Source organism: Oncorhynchus masou, chromosome 32, assembly GCF_036934945.1.
Source record: "Oncorhynchus masou masou isolate Uvic2021 chromosome 32, UVic_Omas_1.1, whole genome shotgun sequence".
Classification (NCBI taxonomy): Eukaryota; Metazoa; Chordata; class Actinopteri; order Salmoniformes; family Salmonidae; genus Oncorhynchus; species Oncorhynchus masou.
In genome coordinates, this window is record NC_088243.1 from 77,027,563 (window position 1) to 77,043,467 (window position 15,905).

The 15,905-nt window shown below is 46.7% G+C and overlaps 1 protein-coding gene across 2 annotated transcripts; it reads right to left on the bottom strand.

Moving 5' to 3' along the window:
• Positions 1-1,158: 1,158 nt before the first annotated feature.
• LOC135526609 (EH domain-containing protein 1-like) lies at positions 1,159-14,899 on the bottom strand. 2 transcript variants are annotated; one of them, XM_064955122.1, is made up of 7 exons: positions 14,780-14,899; positions 14,022-14,454; positions 7,769-7,866; positions 4,886-5,127; positions 2,802-2,972; positions 2,390-2,554; positions 1,159-2,140 (listed from the first exon to the last, which is right to left on the bottom strand). In XM_064955122.1, exons 2-7 carry the CDS (start codon positions 14,408-14,410, stop codon positions 1,601-1,603), a joined length of 1,605 nt encoding a protein of 534 aa, XP_064811194.1. In that variant the 5' UTR covers positions 14,411-14,454; positions 14,780-14,899; the 3' UTR covers positions 1,159-1,600. The 2 variants fall into 2 exon arrangements, with proteins under 2 accessions (XP_064811194.1, XP_064811193.1); XM_064955121.1 differs by lacking the exon at positions 14,780-14,899 and having other exon boundaries at positions 14,022-14,557.
• Positions 14,900-15,905: the final 1,006 nt, after the last annotated feature.

Sequence of the window (15,905 nt, forward strand, 5' to 3'; positions counted from 1 at the left end):
GTCCCTGGACCATTCTCTACGAGGTAGATGTCATTTGAGTGAAAAATATCTATGATTACCATAGAGACAAGGCATTGTGTGCAAAACAACTAGGCAGGGTTGGGTGGGTGGGGGGGGCATGTCATAGTGATGGTATGTGAGTTGTGGAAAAAGTAAACATTGTAAATTGCAATCAATCAAGTAAATCGGTTGAGGGTAAACATATGGTTACTCTTGTACTCTGTTTGAATCAAATATGGAAATAAGAGCATTTGAAATGGTGCAAAACAGGTTGTGGTGAAACCAGTCTATTTGTTTAAAACTTGTTTTTGAAAGCTTCGATGGTTTCAACTTTCAACTAAAAATGTATGTCTCTGTCCGTTTATGATTTGTGTTAACGTTCTGGAACTTTTTCAACTGTCCTTCCAGCATTGTAAATGATCTCCACATGTTCACTGTGAAAGTGTTCCAGAATCTCATAATCACTTCCTTCTCTCTCACACTCTCTGTCAGTATCTTCACTTGATCAATAGGCCAACAGCTGCCAACAGCTGCACCCTTGTTTAAAACATATTTTACAAGCAGATACATAAGCCGAGTCCTGTCATCAGGTGTTTGCTTCCAGCCCAGTAGACTGTGACCAGTTCTCACCTACAGGGGGCACTTATGTATTCAATTCAATAGTTTGACATGTCTAAATAACACAATGACCAAACCGGCTGCACGTTAAATTGGTCTAATCCCCACCAGATGCGACCAGGACACGCCGGTTGAAATATCAAAACTCTGACACAAAATTGTGTGTTCTCTACTCCGACAATTAATCCACAGATAAAAGGGGAAACCTAGTTAGTTTTTAATAATCTCTCCTTGTTCAGTCTTCTGTAGATTTTATATTGCGGTTGGCAACCAACTTTAAGGTGCATTACTGCCACCAACAGGACTGGAGTGTGGACTTCATCTTTCAATCACCCACATGGGTATATGCTCCTAAAAACCAATGAGTAGATGGGAGAAGGGGGACTTTCAGCGCGTCAAGTGTCTAACATAGAACCATGTTAAATTTTAGTGCCTGGCTACGCAAATGCTCGCGAGCAGTTTGGATGAAATTATTGAATGAGTAAATTGCAACGCGGCCAGTATGTAAAAGTTTTCCAACATAGTAAATACTAGACTACCTTCTTGGGATAAATATTTCCTTTTAATTCATCTGAGAAAATAATAAAATGGAAGCATTTGAATGCATCTCATAGTAAACAGACAGGAAATACAAAAATATAGATAAAATATTCTAATTTAGAATTGTTTTTTTCTTCAAAAAGGATGTTAATTATGTCTCTTTGGATCAACATATGGACAGTATATTTTTTGGATCTGATATATTTGCAAAACATTTATTTAGCAAGTTTCCCCATCCCATTCCCTCATGCAGCAATCAACCCATTTCGTTCCGTTAATGTCCATTCATAAGTACCAACTCTCCACCCACCCAACCATCCCTCAGCTAATCTTCAGAAACATTTTCCCCCACACATCAAAACAACCCCTCCTTAAGCCAGCCCTCCCCAGTCTGTCCCTGGCTCATTAGATTGTGGTTTTCCCCCTTCCTCCCAGTCCCATATCACTCTCCCATATCAATCTCCTGGTGGCGTTTAGAAGGTGGCACTAGGTGTTCCGGAAGCTTCCCCGGCAGCTCATGCCCTTCCAGCTTCACCTTAATCAGGTGATTGGCCAACGCAAACTCCTCGTCGTCCAGGTAACCATCCTTATCCACGTCGGCCAGCTTCCAGATCTTGCCCAGGACCGTGTTGGGCAGCTTGGACTTCACCATCTCCTTCTTGGCTGCCGCGCCCGACACTTTCCCATTGATCGGCGAAAGCGTGTAGAAAATCTCATCGTATGAGGGTTTGTCCCGGGCCACCACCCACTCCAGCTCGTCGATGCCTTCCCCGGCTCCCTCTCCGTAGCCGTGGCCAAAGGGGCCGGACATGGTGCCCTCGAAGGCGCCTCCGTGGACAGCCTGGCTGGGCATGGCGGCTTCCTCCTGGCGGACCAGGGTCATGAGGCGGGCGATGTCGTTGGCCAACATGTCCTCCACAGCCTCTAGCAGCTTGGGCTTCATGGTAGAGAACTTAGAGAAGTCGTGGCCAGCCAGGAGCTCCTACAGAGATGAAAGAGCGGGGAGATGTATACTATGTTAAAGGTCTGATGTCATTAATAAAGAATGTGTTCATCATTGGATGGTCTTCATTTCTTCAACAACATAATATGGAGGACAGGATAACACTTCAGTTTGTAGAGTCACATTCATTAACCTCTGGTGTGGATGTGTGTACGGAAACTACACCATCAACTTTTCTCTGAGGAAACAAAGGCTAAACTAGATATGGATTCAGAGGCTCCATCTCACCTGCATCTTCTTGAGTTTAGGGAAGTCTCCAGGGGAGATCTGATGTTCCCTCTCTATCTTCAGGTACGTCTCTCCCAGGTTGGCGATCAGCTCCTTCTTCTTGTTCTCCTTCCCAAACACACTGGGCATCTCCTTCTTCAGAGAGCTGATGATGTAGGCATGGACCTGGACAAGGGTTCAAAGGTCACACAAGCTTTAGAAACAAGCTATTGACCCAGACTGATATTCTGCCATAATAAACCTAAAGATGTAGGTATGGACAAGGGTTCAAACATCCTTTAGAAACTACCGGTTGACCCACAACAAAATACTACTAACTCAAACTCTGCTCCTCTCTGCTAAAGTACCCTCTTGGATATTCCATCACACCTTCCCTACACCCATCTGGGAACCCTCCCCCATCCCGTCTCACCTTAGCCAGCCGTGCCCTCTTGATGAGGTCATTGAGTTTCCGTATCGCTGCATTCCGGGGAAGCCCCTGGATGTCCTGGAACAAGTCCTGTTCCTCAGCCTCAAACAGCTTCCTGTTGTCAGGGATCAGGAGAGGCTGGGCCCAGAACGACCCGATGTACACCCTCACCACCTGAGGACCACAATACACACACACTCAGTAAAAAAGGAAACGGCCACACACTGTCAACTGTGTTTATTTTCAGCAAACTTGACATGTGTAAATATTTATATGAACATAACAAGATTCAACAACAGACATAAACTGAACAAGTTCCACAGACATGTGACTAACAGATATGGAATAATGTGTCCCTGAACAAAGGGGGGCAAAATTAAAAATAACAGTCATTATCTGGTGTGGCCACCAGCTGCATTAAGTAATGCAGTGCATCTTCTCCTCATGGACTGCACCATATTTGCCAGTTCACGCTGTGAGATGTTACCCCACTCTTCCACCAAGGCACCTGCAAGTTCCCGGACATTTCTGTGGGGGGAATGGTCCTCACCCTCCGATCCAACAGGTCCCAGATGTGCTCAATGGGATTGAGATCTGGGCTCTTCACTGGCCATGGCAGAACACTGACATTTCTATCTTGCAGGAAATCATGCACAGAACGAGCAGTATGGCTGGTGGCATTGTCATGCTGAAGGGTCATGTCAGGATTAGCCTGCAGGAAGGGTACCACATGAGGGAGGAGAATGTCTTCCCTGTAACGCACAGCATTGAGATTGAGCTTGTTGTCATTGCAGGCAGTCAAATGATGCTGTGACACACCGCCCCAGACCATGACGTTTCTTTTTTTTGCTGAGTTTATGCACACACACACGTTCAAAAGTTGGGGTTACCTAGAAATGTCTTTGTTTTTGAAAGAAAAGCACATTTGTCCAGTAAAATAACATCAAATTGATCAGAAATACAGTGTAGACATTGTTGTAAATGATTATTGTAGCTGGAAATGGCAGATTTTTTATGGAATATCTACATAGGCATACAGAGACCCATTATCAGCAACCAGCACTCCTGTGTTCCAGTGGCACATTGTTAGTTAATCCAAGTTTATCATTTTAAAAACGGCTAATTGATAATTAGAAAACCTTTCTGCAATTATATCAGCACAGCTGAAAACTGTTGTGCTAATTGAAGAAGCAATAAAACTGGCCTTCTTTAGACTAGTTGAGTATCTGGACCATCAGCATTTGTGGGTTCGATTAAAGGCTGAAAATGGCCAGAAATAAAGACTTTCTTCTGAAACTCATCAGTCTATTCTTGTTCTGAGAAATTAAGGCTATTCCATGCAAGACATTTTGAAGAAACCGAAGAGCTCATATAACGCTATGTACTACTCCCTTCACAGAACAAACTGGCCCTAACCAGAATAGAAAGAGTGGGAGGCCCCGGTGCACAACTGAGCAAGAGGACAAGTACATTAGATTGTCTAGTTTAAGAAACAGACGCCTCACAAGTCCTCAAATGCCAGCTTCCTTAAATAGTACCCGCAAAACACCAATCTCAACGTCAACAGTGAAGAGGCGACTACGGGATGCTGGCCTTCTAGGCAGAGTTGCAAAGAAAAAGCCATATCTCAGAATAAAAAGAAAAGATTGTCCATTGTGGCCCCAAACTTTTGAACAGTAGTGTATATGCCATTTAGCACACCTTTGTCCAAAGCGACTTAGAGTAGTGTGGGTGACCCCAGAGAGATCACAATAGAAATAAGTTGTTAGACTTTACTGTTTCTTTTATCCTTAAACGTTGTTTTGTTTTGTTGTCATCCGACAGCTAAGGCAACTCTATATGTATTTAAAAATGTCTGCATCTGATATGGCACCCTACTCCCAATATAGTTACTTTTGATTGTGGGAAAGTAGTGAACTATATAGGGAAAGTAGTGTATTATATAGGGAAAGTAGTGTATTATATAGGGAAAGTAGTGTATTATATAGGGAAAGTAGTGAACTATATAGGGAAAGTAGTGTATTATATAGGGAATAGGGTGCGATTTCAGGCACATCTTTGTTGAAATAAAACAAATAATAAGTCACCTCGGGGGTGTTGATGATCTTCCCCAGCGACCACATGAGGGCACCGTAGACCCTCATCAGCTGCTGCGTGTTGATCTGGTCAGCCTTGTTCAGCACCACGCGCATCTTGTCCTCGTGGTTCTTCAGGGCGCGGATCACCTCAGAGAACTCGTCTGAGATGTCCAGCTTGTGGGCGTCAAACAGGAGGATGATGCGGTCCACACGCTCCGCAAACCACTCCAGTACTGCTGCAAAGTCATACCCTGTAGAGCGGCAAGGCGGGTTACGCTGGATTCACACAGTCTGGACTGTCTATCAGCAAGACTTATGTTGAGGAGGAACCCCAAATGAGATTGTGGGGAGAAAGATGACAAACTGAATAGGAAAAGTGGATATTGGGTTTTGATGGTGTGGGTTGTGGTGTATTGTGGCTAACATGACCCTATAATGGACAACACTACTGATGGACATACTGAAAGTATAGAACCTATGCAGCATGTTTCAAAACATCTCCGATACTGTCCAAATATTCAAACGTGTTCAGTGCCATCCTCTTTAGCCTATTTAAAAAACAACAGGAAACAGAGGAGTCTGAAAAGCAATAGGAACAGAGAGGCTTTTCCTTTTCTGAACAGAAGCCTGGGGAGTCCTGGCGCAGCGAGCCGAGGCTCTTTAAAAATACAAAGGAAGAGAAATAGAGGGGGGAATTATGGTTTTGATTAGTGCCGTCATCTGATCGGAGAAGAATGCAGGCAGTCAGTCTAAAAAGCTAATCTACGCAGCTGGCCACACAATCAGCACCAGATCTGCTGCACATGCATTCCAGGGGTAGGCTTTGTGCATGTGTGTGTCAGGGGGGTGGGAGGGGCAGTGGAAAGAGTGAGTGGGAGAGAACAAATGCAAGCAAGAGAAAGTGAGTGAAAGAGACAGAATCACAGACAGAGAGAAGAAAGGGAAATCATAACACTAGCATATCGAGAGAGAGAGAGAGAGAGAGAGAGAGAGAGAGAGAGATGGGGGAATCTGAAAGTCAGAGGCCTGTGGGATTTAGAGGACATTCTTTCCATCAATTGGAGTTTGAAACAACTGTCTCCACACAATGACTACTGCACCACTCTCCAGTCTACCAACAACTGTTGCTTCTAACACACACAACACCAGCCCCCGGCACTGTCATACACCCGATGAACAATACAGTCAGCTGTGTGTGTAATGATAGTGGTCTGAGGTATGTATGTGGTATTGAAGTACAGCATTTCACCCCCCCAAGGCTATCTCTCTCATACTTTCCCTCTGCTCCTCCTCTCAAAGCTCTTAGCTATGTTTATCTCTCTCATACTTTCCCTCTGCTCCTCCTCTCAAAGCTCTTAGCTATGTTTATCTCTCTCATACTTTCCCCTCCTCATCTCATAGCTCTTAGCTATGTTTATCTCTCATACTTTCCCCTCCTCCTCTCAAAGCTCTTAGCTATGTTTATCTCTCTCATACTTTCCCCTCCTCCTCTCAAAGCTCTTAGCTATGTTTATCTCTCATACTTTCCCCATCTCAATGCTCGGTTTATCTCTCATACTTCCCCTCACCTCATAGCTCTTAGCTATGTTTATCTCATAGCTATGTTTATCTCTCATACTTTCCCCTCATCTCATAGCTCTTAGCTATGTGTCTCTCATACTTTCCCCTCATCTCATAGATCTTAGCTATGAGTCTCTCATACTTTCCCAATCTCATCTCATAGCTCTTAGCTATGTTTATCTCTCTCATACTTTCCCCTCATCTCATAGCTCTTAGCTATGTTTATTTCTCATACGTTCCCCTCATTTCATAGCTCTTAGCTATGATTATCTCATACTTTCCCCTCATCTCATAGCTCTTAGCTATGATTATCTCATACTTTCCCCTCATCTCATAGCTCTTAGCTATGATTATCTCATACTTTCCCCTCATCTCATAGCTCTTAGCTATGTTTCTCTCTATCATACTTCTCCATGCTGTCCCTTCTTTCCTTGTCTCTACTCTCTTGGGATCTCTGCCCAGCTCTCCAGCAGTCTTGTTTAGCAGTCTTTTTGCTTGGGGGTAGATTCTGTTCATGTCTGGAACCAACAGAAACATGAACAGCTTCTACACCCAAGCCATAAGACTGCTTAATAGCTAATCGGAGTACCTGCATTTACTTCTTTTTTTTAACCCACACATTCTTATGACACATAACACGGGCACACATGCATACCGAGGCCACATAGACACCAAATACACTGCTGCTGTCTATCATTGATCCTGTTGCTTAGTCACTTTAACACTACCCATATGTACATAGCTACCTGGTACTCCTTGTATATAGCCATGTTATTTTTTACTTGTTATTCACTGTGTATTTACTTCTGGTGTCACTATTTCTTCAAAAAAAAAAATCATATATATATACACACATATATACACACACACACTAAGCATTCAACTCTGCAACTCACTGTTAACAATTGTTGCTTATGAAGCATGATGTGACAAATACAATTTCATCTCTCAACCTTTCACTTGAAGTGTGGGGGGGGGGGGGGGAATGAACCAATAAGAAATTATATGACCAAATAGTATTAGCAGAATGAGCCAATAAAATATTGGCTGAACATTATCAGAAAATGTGCAACATAGGGATTGTGGGGAAACTCACAGTCATCTCAGTTCTAGTCAGCTTCCCTTCCTAGGACCCCAAATGTCATAAGAGTCAGTTGCATTAGTTGTACTTCTCTTAAAAGAAAAGAGAAGTCTTGCATACTATTCTCTCATCTTAGGTGAGGTTTAAATTGCCTGTGTTACCTCTGACCCACTTAGTGGTTCACACCTTTATGGAGAACTGTGGAAAAAAAAACATAAAAGCAAGTGTTTTTGCGTGGGTGTGAGGCTGACCTCTGCTTATCCTCTGTTTCTCTCCTGACAAGATTCCAGGGGTATCGATGATACTGATGCTCTCCAGGACCGGGTTGGACATCTGAGCACACGTAAATCTGCAAGGAAATGGAGTGGAGGGTGGAAGTGAAAGAGGTAGATATAAAGAGAGAGAAAGGGATGTTGAAACAAAGACAGGCATTAATCTACGTCTAAACTGCTTACAGTCAATCTGTCACGGCTAGAAATGGGAATTGAATGGTTTGCCTAGAAGTGGAACAAAACAAAATACAAAAACAAGTTTGTGAGAGTTAAATTCTGCATAATTTATTAAATTGTCCATAGAATAACTAACTTATGAATAACCTTGACTCACTGGCAAGCCTAAACAATACATCATATTATAGTTGTGCATTAGTCAGCCCAAACAAATGTCCCTCAGCCTAAAACTTCAAGTGGGTAAGTATATAATTGGGAGCAAATCATGACACACACAGAGAAAACAACATGTTTTGTATCTGGAGAGAGAAGGCTAGGCGGTCAAACAGAAGACTGCAGTTTCCTCAAGCAGGAACAACGATTGTTACGTTTAACCACTTATTTTCCTTCTCATCTCAGAACTCCGCTGACCCACCGCTCCCTCAGAACTCCGCTCCCCCAGAACTCCGCTGCCCCTTCGCTCCCCCAGTACTCCGCTGCCCCACCGCTACCTCAGAACTCCACTGCCCCTTCGCTCCCCCAGAACTCCGCTGCCCCACCGCTCCCTCAGAACTCCGCTGCCCCACCGCTCCCTCAGAACTCCGCTGCCCCACCGCACCCTCAGAACTCCGCTGCCCCACAGCTCCCTCAGAACTCCGCTGCCCCACCGCTCCCTCAGAACTCCGCTGCCCCACCGCTCCCTCAGAACTCCGCTGCCCCACCGCTCCCTCAGAACTCCGCTGCCCCACCGCTCCCTCAGAACTCCGCTGCCCCACAGCTCCCTCAGAACTCCGCTGCCCCACAGCTCCCTCAGAACTCCGCTCCCTCAGAACTCCGCTGCCCCACCGCTCCCTCAGAACTCCGCTGCCCCACCGCTCCCTCAGAACTCCGCTGCCCCACCGCTCCCTCAGAACTCCGCTGCCCCACCGCTCCCTCAGAACTCCGCTGCCCCACCGCTCCCTCAGAACTCCGCTGCCCCACCGCTCCCTCAGAACTCCGCTGCCCCACCGCTCCCTCAGAACTCCGCTCCCTCAGAACTCCGCTGCCCCACCGCTCCCTCAGAACTCCGCTGCCCCACCGCTCCCTCAGAACTCCGCTGCCCCACCGCTCCCTCAGAACTCCGCTGCCCCACCGCTCCCTCAGAACTCCGCTGCCCCACCGCTCCCTCAGAACTCCGCTGCCCCACCGCTCCCTCAGAACTCCGCTGCCCCACCGCTCCCTCAGAACTCCGCTCCCTCAGAACTCCGCTGCCCCACCGCTCCCTCAGAACTCCGCTCCCTCAGAACTCCGCTGCCCCACCGCTCCCTCAGAACTCCGCTCCCCCAGAACTCCGCTGCCTCAGAACTCCGCTCCCCCAGAACTCCGCTGCCCCACCGCTCCCTCAGAACTCCGCTGCCCCACCGCTCCCTCAGAACTCCGCTCCCTCAGAACTCCGCTGCCCCACCGCTCCCTCAGAACTCCGCTGCCCCACCGCTCCCTCAGAACTCCGCTGCCTCAGAACTCCGCTGCCCCAGAACTCCGCTGCCCCAGAACTCCGCTGCCCCAGAACTCCGCTCCCCCAGAACTCCGCTCCCCCAGAACTCCGCTGCCCCAGAACTCCGCTGCCCCAGAACTCCGCTGCCCCAGAACTCCGCTCCCCCAGAACTCCGCTCCCCAGAACTCCGCTCCCCCAGAACTCCGCTGCCTCAGAACTCCGCTGCCCCAGAACTCCGCTGCCCCAGAACTCCGCTCCCCCAGAACTCCGCTGCCCCAGAACTCCGCTCCCCAGAACTCCGCTGCCCCACCGCTCCCCCAGAACTCCGCTCCCCCAGAACTCCGCTCCCCCAGAACTCCGCTCCCCCAGAACTCCGCTCCCTCAGAACTCCGCTGCCCCACCGCTCCCTCAGAACTCCGCTGCCCCACCGCTCCCCCAGAACTCCGCTCCCCCAGAACTCCGCTCCCCAGAACTCCGCTCCCCAGAACTCCGCTCCCCAGAACTCCGCTGCCCCAGAACTCCGCTCCCCAGAACTCCGCTGCCCCAGAACTCCGCTGCCCCAGAACTCCGCTGCCCCAGAACTCCGCTCCCCCAGAACTCCGCTGCCTCAGAACTCCGCTCCCCCAGAACTCCGCTGCCTCAGAACTCCGCTGCCCCAGAACTCCGCTGCCCCAGAACTCCGCTCCCCAGAACTCCGCTGCCCCAGAACTCCGCTCCCCCAGAACTCCGCTGCCCCACCGCTCCCCCAGAACTCCGCTCCCCCAGAACTCCGCTCCCCCAGAACTCCGCTCCCCCAGAACTCCGCTCCCCCAGAACTCCGCTGCCCCACCGCTCCCTCAGAACTCCGCTGCCCCACCGCTCCCTCAGAACTCCGCTCCCCCAGAACTCCGCTCCCTCAGAAGTCCGCTCCCCCAGAACTCCGCTCCCCCAGAACTCCGCTGCCTCAGAACTCCGCTGCCCCAGAACTCCGCTCCCCCAGAACTCCGCTCCCCCAGAACTCCGCTGCCTCAGAACTCCGCTGCCCCAGAACTCCGCTGCCCCAGAACTCCGCTCCCCCAGAACTCCGCTCCCCCAGAACTTCGCTCCCCCAGAACTTATATTCTGGACATTATACTACAGGCATTAGGTCACAATACTAGTAGAACTAAGCTCTTAGCTTAAATTATCAAACAAACACTCATGAGAGGAAATTTAAGGCCAAACAAAAAGTAAAATAAATAGGGGTGTGAAAAGTCCTATTGTAGAGGAGTATCATATCACAAAAGGAATATTACATATCCCAACCAGAAGCTATTGGTTACAGGCTACATCTGCACTGAGCTAAAGGCTGGAGCTGCCGCTTTCAAGGTGCGGAACACTAATCCTGACTCTTATAAGAAATCCTGCTACGACCTAAGACGAGGAATCAAACAGGCAAAGCGTCAATACAGGACTAAGATCAAATCATACTACGCTGGCTCTGACGCTAGTCGGATATGGCAGGGCTTGCAAACTATCACAGATTACAGAGGGAAAACCAGCCGCGGGAGGTCAGTGAACTGGCAGTGTGGTGCCAGGACAACAATCTTTCCCTCAATGTCAACAAGACAAAGGAGCTGATCGTGGACTACAGGGTCCACATCAATAAGGAATTAACATGGTCCACACACACACACACACACCAACACAGTCATTGAGAAGGCACAACAACTCTTCCCCCTCAGGAGCCTGAAAAGATTTGTCATGGGCACTCAGATCCTCAAAAAAGTTCTACATCAAGTCATAGACCAAGTCTGGAACCAACATGACTCTCAACAGAACCCTGAACAGCCATAACATTTCTAAATAGTCCGGGTGGCTATTTGGTTAACTATCTGCAATCCCCGCCCCCCCCCCCACCACCACACTAAATTGTTTAACTCATCACATACGCTGCTGCTACTGTTTATCTATCCTGTTGCCTAGTCACTTTACCCCCGTCTACATGTACATATCGTCACTCACTGTGTATTTGTTCCTTGTGTTATTATCTTTCTATTATTTTTCAATGTTTCTCTCTGCATTGTTGGGAAAGGCCTGCAAGTAAGCATTTCACCGTCAGTCTACACCCGTCAGTCTACACCCGTTGTTGACGAATGGGATATGAAAGTCCAAGCCTTACAGTTTATCTAATATTCTTCACACAAAGCTCAGCACAACTGTGCTAACCTCAGAATCTCTCCCGCTCCACCAGACACTACTCAAACAGTAACCCCCATACCTTCTTCCCCCTCCCTCTCTGAACCCTTCATCAGGCAGCCCCACAACTCCCCAAAGTGAAGAAATACTATGAGGCTTGAGGACATTGTGTGCAAGACAAGTCGGCCCAAGTACTTAACATTTCCCTTTGAGATGTTACTGGAAGACCCCATGCAGTAATGTGCAGAGTCAGTCAGTGTCCTGAAATAACAGGCTGAGTTCAGTAAAACGGAACCCCATCCCGCTGACTCTTACTACAACCATTGTGGACACACACACACACAGAGAGAGAGAGAGAGAAAGGCCGATGGCTGGCTGTGGTAATTAAAGGCCAACACTATGGTTATAGATCTATAATCATCTCACCATCTGTGTCTGTGCTGCTCCCTCGGTTACAATAGTCATCAGTCTTGTTGTGAAACAGCCCTGTCTAATGGGCCTTGTGACGCCTTGTTCATCTCGTCAATTAGCCTCTAAGCGAGGCTAATTATCAATTGACCCTCATTGACTTTCTCTGCTATGAGCCAACAGAAATCAATTCTACAGATGCACCCTGGGCAATGTAGTACCCCAGAACAGGAGTGAGCAGCAGTGTAGTCCAGTATCAGTGGTGACCCATGTGTCTTGAACCAGCATATGGCAGTGTGCGAAGCACCACAGCTAATCTGGGGTTGAGGAAATGACCTATTGCCAGGTTGAGCACATGACTTCCTCTAAAACCTGTCCAGTCAGTCTGTAGCACAGAGAGAGACAAGGCCAGGTTTATCTAACCATCTGTTTAGGTGCTGTGTCTTGTGGTGACAGCCAAGCTCTCACAGAGAGGTGATATCCATTAGAAATAAGGACTACTTCAGTAAAGGACACTGCAATAAACCAACCTTGAGGGATTCTGTGTTTAAAGTAGTGATGAGGGAAGAAAATAAAAAGTTACATATCGGGATAATATTTGACGATATTTCATATAGTATTGTTTTTGACAATATAATTTTGGCACTTGTTGGCTGTACTGTACCTCCACCAAAATGCCAGGATTTATCCTTCATAGTTTGTTCTCCATCTTCTTTGTAAATGGGGAGCTAATTTGTTTTCAGCACTTTTATTTCCATGACTGATCAAACCCAGTTCTCATGGCTCTTGTCCCACTGCAGCAGACGCATGGTGAGCAATACGTTTGGAACATTAAATCGCAATCAAATCACAGCATCGAATCTTAATAATATATGTAGAAAATGGGGAGAATCATAATAGCCTACACATCCTATTGCACCTCAGTATTGGGATAATTTGGTTTATTTAGAGATTGGATATGATTGGGATCCCCATGCCTATTGTGAGGTCCCTGGCAATTCCCAGCCCTAGTTTGAAGTCTGAAAGAAAACTGAGCACACAAAGCCCCAGGACAGACAAACTCCCATTGATTGTTGTCATAATGCCATATAGAACAGACTAGAACAACTGACTGTGGTGTCAGAATATGCCATAGAGCAGTCTGGACCACTGAATCACTTTGATTTGTCATGGTAATGAGTCATTGAACACACAAGAAGACCAGATGAGTATTGACTAGTCGGCTGCATTTAGACAGGGAGCCCAATTAAGTGGCAAAATATCAGAATTAGGCTGCCTGCAACCATTATAGCCTAGATTCTGACTTAGTGTGCTGTCACACTACCATAAAGAACATACCAGCACTACACTTTGACTTCGTCTCATAGTAGGCAGAAGCCACAGCGGGAGTTGGCCAGCTGTTACTACTGATGTGGCAGCTGTAACCTGCCCTGGGATGTCCATTCAACTAAGAGGAAGACATAACTCACTGTGTTGCCTGGCTACTGTAAACAGTCATTCATATGTTTTTAATTTACCTGACAGTGACATGAGCCCAAATCAATCTGCTGCAGTGTAGCCAGACTAGGATGTGACTCATCTAGTTTAGGCTTGGTGCTGTTACACACTGTTCAAATTGCCAAGGGGAAAAGGTTGTCTACTTGGCAAGGTGACTTTTCCAGGCGGGTTAACAAACAGGTGTTTGTAGTGGATGCAACAGAGGCTACAATCTGTTGTGGTGATGAATTGAAGGTATAAACACCTTGGGCTAAATGACTGGAGGAATATGATGCAACAGTAGAGATTTTATTTCAGAGAGTCCCTACATGGAGAGGCTTGTGCCAGAGGTATTATATGGAATGCTGGGAGTGGTGTCACTGTCAATGACATTATGACTGTCACCTGACACTTCATCAGATCAACAATCAAGTAACACTGTTATGAAATGAGCTGCTGGCTATTAGTCCTATGTATGAGGTATAGCCTTTTTGTATACTGTACTTTACAAAAAGCATACCCTCCCCTACTAGTGCGTGGGAACTTGGAATTAGTATTTACCTGTTGAGGAACGCGTTACCAAATGCGTTGAGTTTGCGGAAGGGTTTTTTGGGGTCGACAACCAAGGCGTTGCCAGGTATCATCCCGTCCTGGTCACCGTGCATCACAGCTATGAAAGAGTCTGTCGTCGGCTCGGGCCCGATCCTCATACCGGGGAAGTCTTGCTCCATCAGGTGCCGAATAAAGGTAGTTTTCCCGGTCGAGTACTGACCGACCAAAAGAACCATGGGTTTGTTGTCGAAGTCCGCATCCTCGAGCGCCGGTGAATGGAAGTCGTGGAATTGGTAGCTGTCCTCCAGGGGAAAGAGTTTAGTCCGGTAAAGTTTCTTCAAACCTTGCGAAACATCCTGGAACGGTTCTGGCGTTTTTTTATCCCTAGTGCGGAACATGCTGGGCTGTTGAGCTGGTTTGACACAGCAGTGTCGCTTTGGATCTGAAAACAGCAGAGAGAGATGGCGATGTGGCTAAGTTGTTAGTGCAACTCTTATCATAGATCACACTAGTAGAGTAACGTTGGCTAAAGTAGGCGAGTCTTGAAGTTTTGATTGTCCCTCCCTCCCGACTAGACAAACACGCCCCAACTAGTTTGTACTACTAGTCAATCACGCACCAAGCACAATCCCTCTCCAGTAACTTGAGAATGAATGTATCTAGCCAGCTATTGGCAATCTTTCCTAGAAGTCGAGAGCGTAATTTATCTGAAACATTTAATAATAAAAACACACTATCCTTTAAAAGGAGGAAAACATAACTTTTACCTGTCCTTTAGAGTTATGTGACCGCGTTCACCTGCTGGCTGACACTTGTGTGTGTGACACGCAGGAAGTGGAATGTGAACTTCAAAATAAAAGTCCCACCGAATGAATGAAGTACGTAGGCTTATCGTCCAAAATTATGAAAGTGAGGAAAGAGGATGAAGAAACAGGCAATTGGCTAATCGTCATATCACCCAGTCTTATGACAGCTGCAGCACATTGCTAGTTTGGCCTCACTATCCGGCAATTCCTTAAAAGTTGGACTCAGCTCTATAATGCCCTGTCTGATAGCCAAATAAAAATGTGTGTGTGTGTGTTCAATGCTGGCCCAAATATGTGGTAGGCTGTGGTAAAGACCAGACACACTAAACAAGAGAGACAATTACAGTAAATGCCAGTATCTTTATTGTGAAAAGAAACACTGAAAAGAAACACAATATAAATACATTCGTATTAAAAGGCCTACTCAAGTACAGTACATACAAGCGCACATACAACGTCACATACAGTAGATTTAGGTCTACACAGTGCACCCACGGTGATGACCAGAGGTGTCTCTCCGCCCATAACAGCAGCTCCACTGGAACCCTGAGCTATTCCATATGGAGATGCTGTTACAGCCAGAGGACACCAGACACTTGAGTTATAGCGCACTTTATCACACAGCCGTAAAGCCACATGATTCGATAGTAAACCATTTACGTACTCTTATCACAAGTCTCAAATTGTCTTGTCATATCGCGTGAGATTAGACTGCCCCCTGTTGATCAGAGAGAATTACAACACTGTGCCATAAATCTGAACATGTGATGACACTGCATAAAAAGCATGTGATAATGGAGCTAAGACACCATTAAGAATGACATCTACTGTATTTTATTATTACCTTTGATCTACCTTATTGCTAATTTACAATACAGATTGTGTATCACTCAATTGTAGCAATAAAATCATGGTGATTGTGCCCACCAGCGCAATGTTCTCAAAGGGTTGGTCCCGTTCAGCACATACAGGAGGATGACTGGTTCTTCTGTAAAGGGGGGTCAGTTATTCAACTTCAATCAATTAAATACTTTTATATGGATTCATTAATTCAATTACACTTGTTGAATTCAGAGGAATTCAAACA